The 18,424-nt window shown below is 40.5% G+C and overlaps 1 protein-coding gene across 3 annotated transcripts in view; it reads right to left on the bottom strand.

Annotated features, from left to right (window-relative positions):
* The window catches only part of mapk10 (mitogen-activated protein kinase 10), a 158,816-nt gene that overhangs the window by 58,140 nt on the left and 82,252 nt on the right, over positions 1 to 18,424 (bottom strand). The window contains exon 7 of one of the 3 annotated variants that reach the window (XM_059988688.1): positions 10,253 to 10,324. The exons of the other annotated variants lie outside the window; for them this stretch is intronic. Coding sequence (XP_059844671.1) covers positions 10,253 to 10,324 — 72 coding nt within the window. The remainder of the gene's footprint in view (positions 1 to 10,252; positions 10,325 to 18,424) is intronic. 3 annotated transcript variants of the gene reach the window in all.

The raw sequence follows: 18,424 nt of genomic DNA, 5'->3' as shown, positions 1-18,424 counted from the left end.
CTTCTTTTTGCGCAGGTTTTCAAGTATGCATTTTCATCATGGTGGGCACATTTCATCGCTCTAGCACTGTAAGTTGCCTACTGTGTACTGAAAGCATGAATCAGTAAAAATGTTTAATTTTACTACTCCATTGTCATTCTCACTATGCACATATGTAACAGTAACCTAGGTAGTAAATTAGTCAGCAAGCATCTTGTATTTCTCAAAATAATAACATTTGTTATAATATTCAGACATGTATCACTTTAATCAACAAGGATGCACCTTTATTTGTGATGGAAGTTCAAAGCTCTAACTTAGAACTTCTCTTTCATAAGTTTTAGATATGTATTTCCAATTGGGTCAGATTCTAAAAACCACATTGTCAGCCAAAATGTTTGAAGAATCTTTCACAAGTTTGTCCCAATTAGTAAAATAACAGAGCTAGGAAATTAGTCATAATCCACACCTGATGATGTTAAAGCAGCAAAATAATATGGTGCGAGAAGTAAACGTGAAAATAGAAATCATGATCCCAATACCAAACCTTGTATGCTGGAAGAAGATATCAGAATTCAGAAATGAACATCCATGACTTGCCCTCTGTTGACACAGGGGTATGCTCTTTTGTTTTCTCTAGTTATGCTACAAAGGATTTTGTACTGGATCCTCAACAAATTACAATCCATGTCAGCATAATGTGCATGTATTGCCTTTACTGGTATTGACATAAGTGAGCGCTCATTTGATTATTAACTTATCTTCCAACAATACTATACAGACCAGTATTCTCCAAACATTCAAGCCAACAAATAAGAAACATAATGTAAGCACCAGACAGAAATTCAACCAGGGTTGTCCTCAGGTTGTGCTTTGTTCATCCGTATCTTTGGACAAGGGGAAATCATACATTGTTTTGTTCAAATATAAACTATTCACAGATTGAGTACCAAAACTAGAACTGTAATTTTGCTCTTCAGTTTATCTGTAAAATTAACAACAGATGTGATCTTGGACACATGCTGAAACCTTGAGAAATGAATTCTTAGCAACCTTTTTGCCAGTATTTTTGTTCACAAAGAACTGGCATCCTTAAGAGAGTAACTAATGCTAGTGCTCTATCTAAATAAGATGAAAGATTGGTAAGGGCAGGGAGGAAGACATTGTTCATATGGACTTCAGCAAGGTTTTGACAAGATACCACAGGATAGAAAGGGCTGGAAGATAAGATCACATGGGATCCTGAATGAACTAGCCAATTGGAAACAAATTTGTCTTCGTGGTAGGAGTCAGAGGATGGTAGAGGAGGATTGGAGGCTTGCAACCAGTGATGTACAGTAGCGACCCCTATTGTTTCTTGCTTGTCATATATATTAATGATCTGGATGAGACTGTAGGTGGAATGACCAGTGAGTTTGCAGATGGCGCCAAAAGTCACAGAGCTTTGGACAGTGAAGAATGTTATTTATGGTTACAACAGATCCAGATCAACTATGAAAGTAGGCAATAGAATAGCAGATGGAATTTAAACCAGACAAAGGCAGTGATGCAATTTGCAACTAAAACCAGGGCAGAGCATACATAATGAATGACAGGGCCCTCAGCAGTGCTGTAAAACAGAGAGATCTCAGGGTACAAGTATGTACTTCTTTGAAAATGCAACACAGGTAGTCAAACTGGTAAAGGAGATGGTTTCATCAGAAGACCGTGCACTGAGTACAAGATTTGGGATGTTCAAAATGAAGGTGAGTCTACACTTGGAATATCAGGTGCAGTTCTAGCCAACAAACTATAGGAAGGGCATGATTAACTTAGACGGGTGCAGAAAAGATGTTCCCACGACGGTCAGACTCTCTTACTGGGATGGCGAATCTAAAACTAGCTACAAAAGTTTAAGGTGAGAAAGAAAAGATGGAAAAGGGACCCGAGTGGCATGTTTTTCACACAGAATGTGGTCAGTATATGGAATGAGTAGTGTCAGTGGGAGTAGGGGAAGCAGGTACAATTACAAAGTTTAAGCGATATTTGGACAGGTTCATGGATGGGAAAGGTATTGACAGATATCCGCCCAAAGCAGGCAAATGGGCCTAGCTCAGAAAGGAACCATGGTCATCAAGAATAAGATGAAGAGCTGGTTTCCATGCTGACCAACCCGTTGTGCTCCTATGATCCACACCCCTAAGATTATGACACCTTTAAGCTCAGTGGTCTTCAACCTGGGCTCTATAGAGTCCGTGCTTAATAGTATTGGTCCATGGCATAAAAAAGATGGGGAATCCCTGGTTTAGCCTAGTCTAAACATTTTTATAACTCAATTTCAATGACACCTGTACTGTTCAGCCCTTAAATTCAACCAATATTATAACCAAACTTCCAAAATACTCTGCGCTAGCTGTAAATGAAGTGTTTTCGACTGTAGAACTGAAAATGAAAATATTTTCAGTTCTACAGATTTTCGATTCATTTCTGACTGGTAAAATCTAACCAGCATGAGTTGAAAGATGAATAAACAGTATTAATCAATAAGCCCTGAGAATCAATGGGAGTATCACATTCACATGAGAAAGTCTGCAGATGCTGGAAATCCAGAGACTGTATTTCTTTGTCTGTCTGCAGCTGCCCTCTGGTGTTCAAAACTTAAAGGCACAGTATGGCTTGTGTGGTTGGCGACATATGCCAATAAAATTAGTGTTCAGTATTTTCTCCATTAAATGGACTCAACATTTTAAAACATATCAAGATACTGCATTAATGACAAAATGGGAAACAACACTTTTATAAGAAATAATAAATGTTGAGGAAAGTACAGCAATAAAAATAGATAAAATGCTGGAGGAACTCAGCAGGCCAGGCAGCATCTATGGAAAAGAGTACAGTCGACATTTTGGGCCGAGACCCTTCAGCAGGACTGCAGAAAAAAAGACGACGAGTCAAAGTTAGAAGGTGGGGGGTGGGGAGGGAGAAACACCAGGTGATAGGTGAAATAAGGAGGGGAAAGGGTGAAGTAAAGAGCTGGGAAGTTGATTGGTGAAAGAGATACAGGGCAGGAGAAGGGGGGAATCTAATCGGAGAGAACAGAAGGGCATAGAAGACAGAGGGGAGGAGCACCAGAGGGAGGCGATGAGCAGGCAAGGAGATAAAGTGAGAGAGGGAAACGGGGATGGGGAACGGAGAGGGGTAAGGGGCATTACTGGAAGTTTGAGAAATCGATGTTCATACAAGCAGGTTGAAGGCTACCCAAATGAAATATAAGGTGTTGTTTCTCCAACCTAAGTGTGGCCTCATCATGACAGTAGAGGAGACCATGGATAGACATATCAGAATGGGAATGGGAAGTGGAATTAAAATGGGTGGCTACTGAGAGATCCCACCTTTTTCTGGCAGATGAGCTCAAACTCAGGTTGGAAGAATAACACCTTATATTCCATCTGGGCAGTCTCCAACCTGCTGGCATGAACATCAATTTTGCGAACTTCCAGTAATGACCCCCCCCACCCCTTTTCACCATTCCCCATCTCCTTTTCCCTCTCTCACTTTATCTCCTTGCTTGTCCATCACCTCCCTCTGGTGCTCCTCCCCCTTTTCTTTCTCCCATGGCCTTCTGTCCTCTCCTATCAGATTCTCCCTTCTCCAGCCCTGTATCTCTTTCACCAATCAACATCCCAGCTTCAACCCTTCACCTCCTGGTTTCACCCATCACCTTCTGTTTCTCCCTCCCCTACCTCACCTTTTAACTACTCCTCAGCATTTCTCTCCAGTCCTGAAGGGTTTTGGCCCAAAACTTATTTCCCATTGATGCTGCCTGGCCTGCTGAGTTCCTCCAGCATTTTGTGCATGTTGCTTGGATTTCTAGCATCTGCAGATTTTCTCTTGCTTGCAATAAAATATTGTAATCGGGCAAATATGGTTCATTTGTAAACTGAAGATAAATAAGAAAACTTTGTTTTCTTTTGGAAAGCCATTTTTCCTGATTAATGAAACAGAATGGATGCAATAGCTATTCAGATCTCCGTCTACCCTACACAATATTCTCAAATAAGCATTCGTTGCTTTTCATGCTTGTGAATATAGTGATTAAAGTGTTGAGCATTGGAGGATTCTATTCAGCTATTACTTTCTGTTGTATCCCTACAATTCTCCGTTAAGTGAATGTACTACTAAAAAAAACAATAGACCCTGGGGCAGTCGCCTTTGCATCAACACCATCTGGAAAGCTCCTACGTCAACAGTTAAGTGTCATAACGACCATTTTTCAGAGATTAATGTTTAGAAAAGGCATAAGAAGTATATATGGCACCAGAGGGTCCGACCCAGGACATAGTGGGTAGTTTTAGATGGAACTTTTACTGGGCAGTTTATCTACTCAGCCTGATTACCTCCCATACTGCAAAGGGTGAAAATATCCCCACCTACTTCAGGTCAAATTGCATCTGATTGTCATAAAAACAGAAAATGGTGGAATTACTCAGCAGGTCTGGTAGCTTCTTTGAAGCGTAAAACAGAATTAACACCTCAGGTGAATTACTTTACTTAAGAATTAGAAAAGTTCAGATGTATTTTCAGAAGAGCTGAATGCGCTGACAGCATAGCGATTAGGGCAATGCTTTGATCACCAAGCGGGTGCACTTCCTGCTGCTGTCTGAAAGGAGTTTGCGTTTACTTCCCGTATAACCACAAGGGTTTCTCCGGGTGCTCTAGTGGAGGGGTTTCTTGCCACTTCTCAAAAAACTGCATAGGTTAGGGTTGGCAAGCTGTTGCCCTGCTATGTTGGCACCGGAAGCATGGCAACACTTACAGGCTGTGTTGGTCATTGATGCAAACAAGGCAATGTATGTCAAAACAGTGTATGTTTTGATGTATATGTGACAAGGCTATTTTTAAAAAAAAATTTTTAGGAACAAAGGAACATTCTAAGACAGGGTAGAAACCAAGAGGGAATAAATGATATAAATGACATATTTGGTTTGTGTCGAGGAGGGTCAATGCTTTATCAGAAACACAAAGGAAACAGACACAGTGAAATTGAACAAGGTATGATCTCTTCTTCAGACAGAGTGGATGTATTGACAATACTTCAACATCCTCTGTCAGCACCACCACCATCACTTCCATCATTTAGTCTCATTGGTCTCGAACCCAATCACAGTTAATTCCTAAACTTTGTAACTCAATATATGATTGTTTTCTGCATTCCCCTTGCTTTGATGAAAAACCATCAACCATCTCCCCCCACAAATGTTGCCTGACTTGCTAAGCCTTTCCATCATTATTTCTATAACTTAGTGGGGATCTTGTAAGTGCAGATCACTAAAACACATCCTTATAAGAAAATATTCTACATTTGTAATTCAGGTATAGCTCTCTGATTTGAAAACCACATTTTGTTGTTGAATGAAGTATTTCACCTGACTCTTTTTTAGCTGAGACGACTTAAAAACAGACGGATAATCTGAGCCATTCTTGGTTCAGAGATAGCACATTACCTCTTGAATCAGAAGACTATCAGGTTAAGTTCCTCTCTGGAAATGAGGCTGACTCGTCATAGAAAGTACAGAGATAGGGTTAGAAACTCATGGATGCTGAACTTAAGATGAAAAGTTAAGCCAAGACCTTCTCAGGGGGCCACAAATAACCTCATGGAATTATTTGAAGATGATCAGAAATAGTCATCATATTTATCTTTCAATCAACATCATTAAGACAGATTATCTCGTCACTGCTACGTGTAGACTCCTAAGCAACAACACACACACAAAATGCTGGAGGAACTCAGCAAGCCAGGCACCGGCAATGGGAGTTGATGTCAGGCTGATTGTTTATTTTGCTCCACTAATGCTTCCTGACTTGCTGAGTTCCTCCAGCACTTTGTGTATGTTGCTGAAGATTACCAGCTTTTGCAGAATCGCTTCTATTTATGGCCTGTAGGTTCTTCCAGTCTGGAAATTCATTGCTGCATTCCCTACATTGCATAATTAACTACCCAGCAGTATGATTCATTGCTGTAAAGTACCTTGGAATGTCTTGAACACGTCACGTTTGGGAACAAAGGTTGCTTCAACTATTGGGACACTTCAGATATTGTAACAAGTGTATTTTCAAAGGTGATTCTTGGAGAGAGTGACCTGGTGACACCCATCTCCATGATACCCATGTCCAGAGACAGAATGTGAAAGGTGCCATTTAAAACTTAAGTTTTTTAGTTAAAAATGGCGGGAGTGTAATTTACGTGTAGGCAATGTTTTTGACTGTTCTTATTTTTTTTGTCAAGTTATGGTGCATAAACAGAACCAGTAAATCAAATGTGTTAAGGATCATTGTACAAGTGACAGACTTTTCCCCAGTACATCAACAAGGTGTCAATATACTGAGGAAATCTTAATCTGTTATAATGTAAAATACTTCCTGGGTTCATTGCCTGGCCCGTGAACAAAACACAACCAGAACCTTTTCAAAAATTGCAAGTTAGAGATGCCAGCTTAAATTTAAAGGAGCATTGGATGAAGGGTAAGCCTGGAAATGAAGGAGGATCTAAGAAGGAGGAGTAAATGGAAGCAATGGACAGAGCGAGAGGGGTGATTCAAGGGATACACATTGATCCCTTACCACATCCAAAGTTGCACGAGTCTCTTGATTCAGGAGCTAAGTCAAACTGGTCAACTTTGAAAGTCACAAACTGGGGAATCTATCAGGTTTAACATGCAAGAGGGCAAAACAGTTTTTGCATTAACTCAAGGAGTATAGGTAAGATTGAAGAAATACAGTTATATACTGAGAGTGGTGCTCAACAAACCTCGCACTGGCACAGCATCAATAAACAGAACAAATAGATTTAGCCACACAAGAGTCAACATCTCAGAGGGAATCTTGTCCTATTTAGACCCCAACCTTAGTAGTGAGTGCAATATTGCATAAGGGCAACTCTCAAGAAGTTCAACCTCATTTAGGACAAAGCAGCCCATTCAACTGATACCCCATCAACCACTGTAGACATTCTTTCCCTCCAGCACCGCCATACAGTTTTTTTGAAGAATCTGAAAAATAAAATAGACTAGAGATACCTGCCAGGTAATTCTAGCAGCATCCCCAAATCTACAGTATGTACCATCAAGAAGGACAAGGACAGCAAGGATTTATGATCAGCGGGTTCTTGTCCGAATCACACATATTCTAATTTGAAAATGCACTGTTGGTCTTGATCATTGTTGAGTCTATATCCTGAAACTCTTTACCCAATGAAACAGTGGGACCTCGCTCACTACTACAGTAGTTCAAGAGAACAGTTCTCACAGGCAATTAGAAATGAATAAATGCTGACCTGAAAATGTCACATCACTAAAGATGAAAAGACAGATAATTAAATTAAAAATAATATAGTCATGCTGGAGGTGGTGTGGGGGAAAATGCTGCTGATAGGGTCAAAGATTCAGTTACTGTTTATAGGAATAGTAGGTAATTTCAAAATCCTCAATGAAAGATTTGGTTGGACAATTCATAGAGTGGTACAATTGTTACAGAATATGTTGGAATATCATAGCAACAAATCAGATATATCTGTGACTGACAATAAATTCCCTTACATAAAAGCTGTAGTAAAAAGCACTTGCAACTAGATTTCAGAAAGAAGCCTCCACCTTTCATTCTGTCTCAGTTTCCTTTTTAATATAATGGATGCAGTAATTGTACCAATTATCAAACCGGCAGGAATACATTGACTATCTATTTAACAGCCTGCTACTTTGGAGGTATATAAAATAGTCTGGTCCTGTTTTGGCAATTGTACATATTATTCATTATTGGCTATTTCATATTGGAAAGCATATTCGAAGTCATTCAAGACTAACAGCCAGCCAGATAACATCAGTGAAGAGTGAAAAAATTAAGTATTTCTGTAAGAATAATTCTCTACAGTTCTCAAGCATATCTGTTTACTAGCTAGGTGGAAACTGTGCCTGGGACGAGAGGATACATGTGATTTGTTGGTTAGAAAAAGGGTTCAAAATACCACAATCAATAATTGAATAACATACAATTTTCAGAATTTTCAAATTAAGTTACTTAAAAATGTGATTTTTATTAATGCCAATGGGTGCAATTAACGCATCAGTTTTCCTTGTGTAAATCAAAACTTGCTGGGATGTGAGCATTTGGCCTAGGCAAGTAGCCTGTCAGATGTTAGTGGTAAGCCAGATCTAGTTAGTAGTGGCAATGAGTTCCAGCTTCTGCACGTCTGGATAGCGTCTGACTTCAAAATTTGAGGTGGGGTTGTTTCCACATGCCTGCATCCTGGAAAATGGGAGAAGGTGTGGAATTGGCAGGTGTTGCTGCTGAAAGCATGGGAAGTTTCTGCAGTACAAATAAATTACGCATTTCTTTTGCTGGTGGAGCATATTAGAAATGTTTAAGAATGAGCTAGTAATCTAATGGGCTGCTTCAATGTGGATAGTCTTTAATTCATCTGGGCATAACCAGCAAGGTCAGAGGGCAATAGTGGACCTTCTTTGTGAACTGCTGCTGTACTTCTGCTGAAGATACTTTACCAATGTTATTTGGCAAGAAGTTCCAGGATTTAGACCCAGCAGCAACAAATTATTGGAGTAACATCAGTGTGCAATTTAGATGGAAAACTGCAATGGTGATCCCATGTACTTCTGATAGCGGTGTGGGAGTGCTACCAGGCATAGCTGAGATGGGATACTGATGGTGCCCCATGAGTGGAGAGAATAAATGCTTTGTTCTGGATTATGTCGAGCTTCTTTTGAGTTTTATTGCAGTTATAATCATGTAATTGCCTAGAGAATGTTCCATTAGTGGGGTAGTTTCTACCCCACTAATGCTGGAAGCATTTTGAGAAGTCAGGAGAATTAGTGAAACAATCAATCATAAACATCCCCATTTCAGGACTTATCAAGAAGCAGGGGTATTGAAGAAATAGAGCAGAAAATGCTGTAAGTATTCAATGGAGCAGGTAGTATTCCAGGGGAGTTAACATTTCACACAGAGAACTTTTCATCAGATCTTTCTATACCTGCTGAACATTTCCAGCATTTAATGGTGCATCTTAGATTTCCAGGATCACTGAGAAACAGTAAATGTTACGGGTCAAGGACCCTTCATCAAAACAGGAAGCTTGAGAACACAAACTTGTCTAAAGTTGCAGTAGGTGAGGTGGGGTTGGAGAGTTTGTCCTAGAGAGCAGCCCTAAGTTGTCAAGGCACTCATACCAAGCAGCTTGGGCAAAATGTTACAGAAATAATTTGAAACATGGCAAATTGAATCAGGATATAGCCACATCTGTGGAAGAAAGAGTTATCACAGTGACTGAGTCTGTGCCTAAGAAACACAGACCAAGCTGTTAACTACATAAATGAGTTTATGTGTGAATAATAAATGGGCAACATATCAGAGAGTATGTTATTAAAGGAACATAACTGAAATGTTTGAAAGATGTTCACAGACTCTAAACATAATTCATTAAGTTAATTTATTTCTAGCGCTAAATAATATCATAATTTCCATGGATCAGCATTTACACATTGCACTCCTCTTTCCTTTGATAAATCCAAGCAGTGTATAGAATTGCTAAAATCAAATACAATATGTAAACACCTCAAGCTCAGAAATATTATAATATCTTGGAAATAATCACTGTCAGAATCAATTTTCTGAAACTAGAATCCTCAGTTTTAAAAACATCTTCAATTCTTTCATAGGGGTTATCCTAATACCTGATAAGAAAGCAATGCCATTGAAATAAACTAGCAATTTTTCAAATAGCTCACTACAAATTCCACTAAACATTCATTGGAAGATGATGTGAAAAGCAAGAAATAGTTTTATGTATTTGTTAGAAGAATTTGATGGTCAAAAATAATGCAAGTTATAAAAATGATGCAGCTTTGCAGAAACCAAAGATCCATTTAGGAAAAAAACCTCTCTAGTGAATTATTCTGTAACTCGTTAATCAGAAGTTCAAGGGACAGCACTGTTAAACATTTTAAAATTATTAGCAGTTCTGAATGAGAATAATGAATCAACATTTATTCAAGAAAGTCAAGAACAAGATTGTGAGATATCTTGTCACATTTCTGCACCAAATACAAAACGTTTTCTTCAAAGAAGCAATTCTAATATCAAATGATCACATGAATGATGCACTATGTAAAGTATGTGGAATAATTAAAAAAACAGTTGCTCACAGTTTATTTTCACTCATATGATTTAAAGAGTTAAAATGCATTTAAAAATCAGCTGCTATAAGCAGCGTTAAGGATACAGTCCCTTCCTGGAAAAAGAATTTTGTGGCGGACCATTTCTCCCATAATGCACCCAACAGACCAAATATCCACTACGAGTTCAGAAAATGGTTGTAACACACAAAAAAATTAGAATTAGAAACATCATATAAATGGGGAAAGCATAATTAAGGATCAATAAAAGTAAAAATTAATTCACATCCCCTCAATATGCTAGAAACTGGAAGTACACAAAATGATGTTAATGAAGACAATGCACTGAAACTAGACCCAACTTCCCATGCCCAAATTCTAATAGAAATAAAAAGAAGTTTGAAGACATTAATCCATGTTGGGCATTTCAATGCAAAAAGTGCCATCAGTGAGATATGCCAAGTTCTATAGGTAATTATCAAAATTCTATGTAAAAATTAGTAGAAGTATATAAATCAGATAAAATCAAAATGTTGGTTTAATTAATGGAGTATAAATCTTGTACTGTACGTATTTTTGTAAAACAGAAAGCAGTGACTGGGAACTGAAAATAGAGTTTGACAGTAGCATTGATGGTTCATTAGCAGAGAATTCCCCTGGAACTTGTAAAGAAAGCAGTAAATACTCCTTTTTTTGTGTTTAATATAACAGGATAGTTCTGGCACATTTTTACTTCCATTATTTTTGTACATGCTTTTCTATTCATTGTTAAATTTTGATCTGTAAGGACTGGTATCATTGGATTTCCTTGTTATTAAAGGAGTAACTTGTGTTTTAAAAGACAAAATGAAAATCAGTCCTGCATGCTATCAGCAGTACATGAATATTTATAACTGAAAATAATCATCCTTAAAGTTTAATCAGTCCATATTTACTTATGAACACAACAGGTTTGAAATTTCATCCGAGGACAGTAATGCTTGTCTTCTCCAACCTATGTGTGTGTCCATGACAGCACCGATAAAGCTGACTGCTGCACTGTAAGTCCCGATTTCATATCAAGGGCACTCTCCACCACATTGTGTATTTCTATAACCTTGCCAATAGGACAGAACTAGAATACATCTTGCGCCTGAAACTGACACCAATGAGGCAGCAACAGTAAGATTGTCAACCACCACCACAAATTGTATCCTCAAGGCCTGGATATTCCTCAGTCCTCCATTACTATCAAAGCCAAGGGAACAACTCTGGTTTAATCTGGATTGCAGAGCCATCAAATACTTCTCAAATGTTAACCCTTTTATTCCTGGAATCATTCCCATGAATCTTCTCTGGACTCTCTCAAATGCCAGCACATCTTTTCTTATGCAAGGGACCCAAAACTGCTCACAATACCCAAGTGCGGTCTGACCAGTGCTTTATAAAGCCTCAACATAACAGCCTTGCTCTCGTATTCTAGTCCTGTCAGAAGGAATGCTACTATTGCATATGCTTTCCTTACCACTGATTGAACCTGCAAGTTAACCAGTAGGGAATCCTGCATAAAGGCTCCCAAGTTCCCTTGCACCTCGATTTCTGAATTTCCTCCCCATTTAGAAAATAGTCTATGCTTTTATTCCTTCTAGCAAAGTGCATGACCATATATTTTCCTGCACTGAATTCCATCGAGTACCTCTCCTAATCTGTACAAGTTCTTTTGCAGACTCCTTGCATTCTCAATACTACCTGCCTCTCCAGGTATCTTTGTACCGTCTGCAAACTTGACCACAAAGCTATTAATTCCATCATGCAAATCACTGACAAATAAAGTGACAAGAAGTGTTTCCCACACAGACAGACCTCTGTGAAACACCACTAGTCACTAGCAGCCAACAGAAAAAGACATTGTTTATTCCCACTTTTTGCCACCTGCCAGTCAGCCAATTGTCTATCTATGCTAGTATCTTTCCTGTAATACTATGGGTATTTATCTTGTTAAGTGGCCTCACGTGTGGCACTTTGTCAAAGGCCTTCTGAAAATCCAAGTTAATAGCATTCACTGACTCTCCTTTGTCAATCCTGTCTGTTATTTCTTCACAGAATTTCAACAAAATTGTCAGGCAAGATTACCCCTCAAGGAAACCATTTTATTATGTACTGTACCTTCAAGTACTTTGAAATCACATCATTAATAATGGACTCCAACATTGTATTATTCACTGAAGCAACACTAACTGGCCTACAACTTTCTTTCTTCTGTCTCCCTCCCTCCTTAAAGAGTGGAGTGACATTTGCAATTTTCTAGTCCCCTGAAAACATTGAAGAATCTAGTGATTCTTGAAAAATCATTACTAATGCCTCTACAATCTCTTCAGTTACTCTTTCACAACACTAGAGTGCAGACCATCTGGTCCACCCTTATCTACCTTCAAACCTTTCAGCTTCACACTGGAGACTCTTAAAATATTTGCCAAAACTTCTGGTATCCTCTTATATATTAATGACTAGCTTACTTTTTCTCTCCTTATGGCTTTTTTTAGTTGCCTTTTCTTAATTTTTAAAACCTTCCCAATCCTTCATCTTCCCACTGTTTTTGGCTATTATATACATGCACTCCTTCCCTTTTATGCTGTCTTTGACTTCCCTTGTCAGCCATAGTTACGTCATCCTCCCTTTAGAAAACTTCTTCCTCTTTGTGACATATCTATCCTGTGCCTTTGAAATTGCCCCCAGAAACTCCAACCATTATTGTTCTGCCATTATCCCTGCAAAACTTTGGCCAGCTCCTCTCTCATGACTCTGTAATTTCCTTTACTGCACTATAATATTTATACATCTAACTTTAACTTCTCCCTCTTAAAACTGCAGGGTGAATTCTGTCATAGTATGATCACTGTTCCCACAAGTTCTTTTAACGTAAGTTCCCTTATGAAATCTAGTTAATTACACAACACCAATCCAGAATTGCCTTTCCCATAGTGGGCTCAAGCACAAGCTGCTCTAAAAAGCCACCTCATAGGCATTCTACAAATTCCCTCTCTTGGGATCTAGCATCAATTTGATTTTCCCAATCTACTTGCATATTGAAATCCCCCATGACTATCATTAACATTGCCTGTTTACATGCCTTTTCTGTCTCCTGTTGTAATTTGTACCCCACATGCTGGCTACTGTTCGGGGGCCTGTAAATATCTCCTATCAGGGTCATTTCACCCTTGCAGTTTCATTACTCTACCCACAAGGATTCTACATCTTCCAATCCTATGTCACCTCTTTCTAAGGATCTGATTCCATTTTTTATCAATAGAGCCTCCCCACACTGTCTGCCTACTTACCTGACCTTTTGATACAATCTGTATCCTTGGCTTTTCAGCTCCCAACTCAGATCTTCTTTCAGCCATGACTCAGTGACACCCACAGCACCGTACCTGTCAATCTCTAATTGTGCTACAGGATCATCTACCTTATTCCATATACTGCGTGAATTTGAACATAACATCTTTAGCCCTGTTTTCATTACCCTTTTGATTCTTTTCCCCCATGTTACACTTCAATTCATTCCATTAAGTCAATGTTGCCCCATCATCTACAAAATGCTGGTGGAACACAGCAGGCCAGGCAGAATCTATAGGGAGAAGCGCTGTCAACGTTTCGGGCCGAGACCCTTCGTCAGGACTAACTGAAAGGAAAGATAGTAAGAGATTTGAAAGTAGTTGGGGGAGGGGGAAAATGCGAAATGATAGAAGACCAGAGGGGGTGGGATGAAGCTAAGTGCTGGAAAGGTGATTGGCGAAAGTGATACAGAGCTGGAGAAGGGAAAGGATCATGGGACGGGAGGCCTCGGGAGAAAGAAAGGGGGAGGGGAGCACCAGAGGGAGATGGAGAATGGGCAGAGAGAAAAAGAAAAATACAAACAACTAAATATGTCAGGGATGGGGTAAGAAGGGGAGGAGGGGCATTAACGGAAGTTAGAGAAGTCAATGTTCATGCCATCAGGTTGGAGGCTACCCAGCCGGTATATAAGGTGCTGTTCCTCCAACCTGAGTTTGGATTCATTTTGACAGTAGAGGAGACCATGGATAGACATATCAGAATGGGAATGGGACGTGGAATCAAAATGTGTGGCCACTGGGAGATCCTGCTTTCTCTGGCGGACCGAGCGTAGGTGTTCAGCGAAACGGCCTCCCAGTCCACGTCGGGTCTCACCAATATATAAAAGGCCACACCGAGAGCACCGGATGCAGTATACACTTCCTCCTTCACCACCATTTAGGGCCCCAGACAGTCCTTCCAGGTGAGGCGACACTTCACCTGTGAGTCGGCTGGTGTGGTATACTGCATCCGGTGCTCAAAGAGCAGCAAAGTGATATCCAGCCCATCCAGCTGATGGTCCATGTTTGCATCACCAAAATAATGTTGCCGTTATTCATCAATTCCTAATCTGGTGCACATATGAATCTGGGGACTGAATGACTATTATCCAGAATTAGTAACCCCATTTAATAGTTTGTAGGCCAGTTGATATCTCATAATCCTGTGTTTTTCAAACAGGTTGCCTAATGCTGGCTGAGGTAATTTGTTTAAATTGCATTTAAACATTATGCTGCCAAAGTATCAGTTAATTAGATCATCAGACAAGAAAAATAATCAACAGAATGCATGATGCTACATAATAATTAATAGAATGTTGATCACTGATTACAGGTGTCCCCTGCTTTACGAATGTTCGCTTTTCGCTACTTTGCTTTCACAAAAGACCTACATTAGTATTTAATTTTTTAAATCCACATCCCATTCCCATTCTGATATGTCTATCCATGGCCTCCTGTACTGTCAAGATGAAGCCACACTCAGGTTGGAGGAACAACACCTTATATACCGACTGGGTAGCATCCAACCTGATGGCATGAACATTGACTTCTCTAACTTCCGTTAATGCCCCTCCTCCCTTTCTTGCCCCATCCCTGACATATTTAGTTGTTTGCTTTTTTTCTTTCTCTCTCTGCCCATCTGTCTGCCTGTTCTCCATCTCCCTCTGGTGCTCCCCTCTCCCCCTTTCTTTCTCCCGAGGCCTCCCGTCCCATGATCCTTTCCCTTCTCCAGCTCCGTATCACTTTCGCCAATCACCTTTCCAGCTCTTTGCTTCATCCCACCCCCTCTGGTCTTCTCCTATCATTTCGCATTTCCCCCTCCCCCCCACTACTTTCAAATCTCTTAGTATCTTTCCTTTCAATTAGTCCTGACGAAGGGTCTCGGCCTGAAACATTGACAGTGATTCACCTTATAGATGCTGCCTGGCCTGCTGTGTTCCATCAGCATTTTGTGTGTGTTGTTTGAATTTCCAGCATCTGCAGATTTCCTCACGTTTGCCCCATCATCTGCCAGTTCTTCCTCAGAGTCCCACTACATACTGGATCTACTTGTATGCCAACTGCCCCATCCTCAGCCCTGTCACCCTGATCCCCATCTCCCTGCCAAATTAGCTTAAATCCTCCCCAACATCTCTAGCAAACCTACCCTCGGGCTCAAATGTAACTCATCCTTTTGTACTGGTCATACCTTCCCCAGCAGAGATCCCAAAGATCCGGAAATCCTGAAATCTTGCCCTCTGCACCAAATCCTCAGCCAGTCAGTCAGCTCTACCATCATCCTATTCCTGCCTTGGCTAGTACATGGCACCGGGTGTAATCCAGAGACTACTGCCTTGAAGTCCCGCTCTTCAGCCACTTCCCTAATTCCCTATACTCACTGCACAGGACCTCTTCCCCTTTTCTACCTATGTAATTGGTGCCAGTGCACTATGGCCTCTGGCAGCTCACCCTCCCTCTTCAGGATATTCTGCAGCAGTTGAAAGAAATTACGAGCATAAGAAATGGTTGGGAGCTTTTTGACAGCAATGATACAAGTAAACATTCCATCTTTAATAATGAACTCGCTACACATCAACCTAAACTGTGGCAGGGCAATTTGAACGATAATATCTCCTCAGTTATGAGATTCACCGGGACCACTTAGCTCCAGATGACAACATAATCTTGATACAAAAAAAACTGAATTCAAGAGAAAAGGTGAGCATGATTATCCTTGACATCGAGGCAGCATTTAAATGTCTGTGGTGTCAAGTTACCATGGCAAATGAGCACTACGGGTAAATACCCCAAGGAATGAAGTCATTGTTTGCTTTTGGAAAACTGTTTGTAGTTGTTAGTGGTCTACCTCTAAGGTAGCCAAGGTGGATGACTGGATGAGTTCTTCAGGGCACGTTCAAAACCCAATCACGTCAGAAATAAGGGTACTTGCCGTGATTGCACACTATTCTATTCCACTGGCAATCTCTGAACAAATGAGTTTGAAGCTACGTTCATACCTAGACTGATAAATAGCAAGTAGCATTTGTGAAGTGCTAGAAAATGACTTTCTCCAGCAAGAGAACGTCTAACATCCCACTCAATGGCTTTACTGAACACCCCACCTGCTGGAGTCATCAGTGAGCAAGGGATGAAGCAGAGCAGCCAGATATATATTGTGGCTACAAATGCAAGCCAGGCTGGTACACCATCAGCTGTGAATCACTCCAAAGCTTTTCCAACATTTTCAAAAGCCTGTAAGAATATGCTCAGCCTGCAGCAAGACACAATGCAATCTTTCTCAGTGACACCCCATCAACAACCTTAAGCATCCTTCCATTCACCATATAGGTACTTTGACTGCAATCTGCACCATCAGTACTCACCTAGACTCCCTGGCAGCACCTGCTAAATCCGTGACTACTTCTACCAAGAATGAGATGGCCTTTGGGCACCAGTTGTATATCCCTTCCAAGTTGGACCCCATTCTGACTTTGAGATAAAGTGTTGCTGAGCCTAAACCGTGAACCTCCCTGTCCAACAATCCTATGGGACTACCTTCATTAGAAGGACTACTGCAGCTCACCATTACCTCCTCAAAGGCAATTAGACATGGGCATTAAATGCAGCCCTTGCCAGCAACCTCCACATCACTAAAAATGTGGCATTGTAGTGGGAACCAGAGGGATAGGGCTGTAGATGGGGCAGTTGGTAGATGCGGTATGTAGTGAGACTGAGTAAGGACAGGGCAAAATTGCAGTCAGTGGGATGAGTTCATGTGTGATGTGGTGGCAAAATCGAAAAGGGTGATGAATGTAGGATGAAGGACTTAGGTTTTAATGGACACAGTATACAGAATAAGGCAGATGATCTTTAGCACAGTTAGGGATTGACAGGAATGATGCCATGGGCATCGCTGGGGGTCCAAGGATACACATCGAATTCAAAGGACAGGCAGATAGGCAGAGGGATTGGGTCGGCTCTATTGGTAAAACATGGAAACAAATCCTGAGACAGAGGTGACATAGGATCAGAAGATGTAGAATCCTTGTGGATAGAGTTACAAAACTGCGAGGGTAAAGTGACTCTGATGGGAGGGACTACTGGCAGGTAGATTGGGAAAATTGCGATCTCAAGAGAAGGGATTTGCAAAATCACGTCAGTTAAGTTTATTGTCATTTAACTATCTATATATATATATATACACACACACACACACATACCGTCAAAGAGAACAACAACATTTCTCCAAATCAGGATATAAAGCACATAACACACAACACTTAATGAAAATAAGAATAAGACCTACGTATGAATCACATAGAAATAACAAATTAAAGTGCATAAATTAAATATTGTAAGGTACAGAACTGATTAACTGGTGAAACTTCAAATGCAATGTGGCAGGGAGTTCAGAAGCCTAATGGCCTGATGAAAGAAACTGTTTCCCACCCTGACCATTCTTGTTTAATACATCAGAGTCTCCTATCGGACGGTACAAAGTCAAAGAGGACACTGGTTGGATGGGTGGGATCCTTAATGATACTAAGGACCGTGCATATGCAGCGCTCCTGATAAGTGCCCCCGATGAAAGGTAGGGATCCTCTCAGAAATCCTCACAGTCCTTTGTGGGGACTTACTGTCCAATGCTCAGCTGCTCCCATACAGCATAGAGATGCAACTTGTCCGGACACTCTCAATGGTGCTCCTGAAAAATGTAGTTAAGATGGGGGGTGGGGGAAGTGGGGGAGCTCGCTTGCCTCAATCTCCTTACGAAATGGAAGTGATATTAAGGGACCAGGTAAGGTCATCCATGATGTGAACTCCCAGAGCAGCCATGTATTTGCAGAGGGATATGGTTCAGCTACACCTTCCTGAAGTCCAGAATGATTTCCTTAGTCTTCTCTACATTTAGACCTAGGTTGTTCTTCTTACAATAATCCACCAGCC

This window comes from Hypanus sabinus, chromosome 14, assembly GCF_030144855.1.
Source record: "Hypanus sabinus isolate sHypSab1 chromosome 14, sHypSab1.hap1, whole genome shotgun sequence".
NCBI lineage: Eukaryota > Metazoa > Chordata > Chondrichthyes > Myliobatiformes > Dasyatidae > Hypanus > Hypanus sabinus.
Note: the sequence above shows the minus strand (reverse complement) of the source record. Positions and strands in the feature narration are given on the sequence as shown.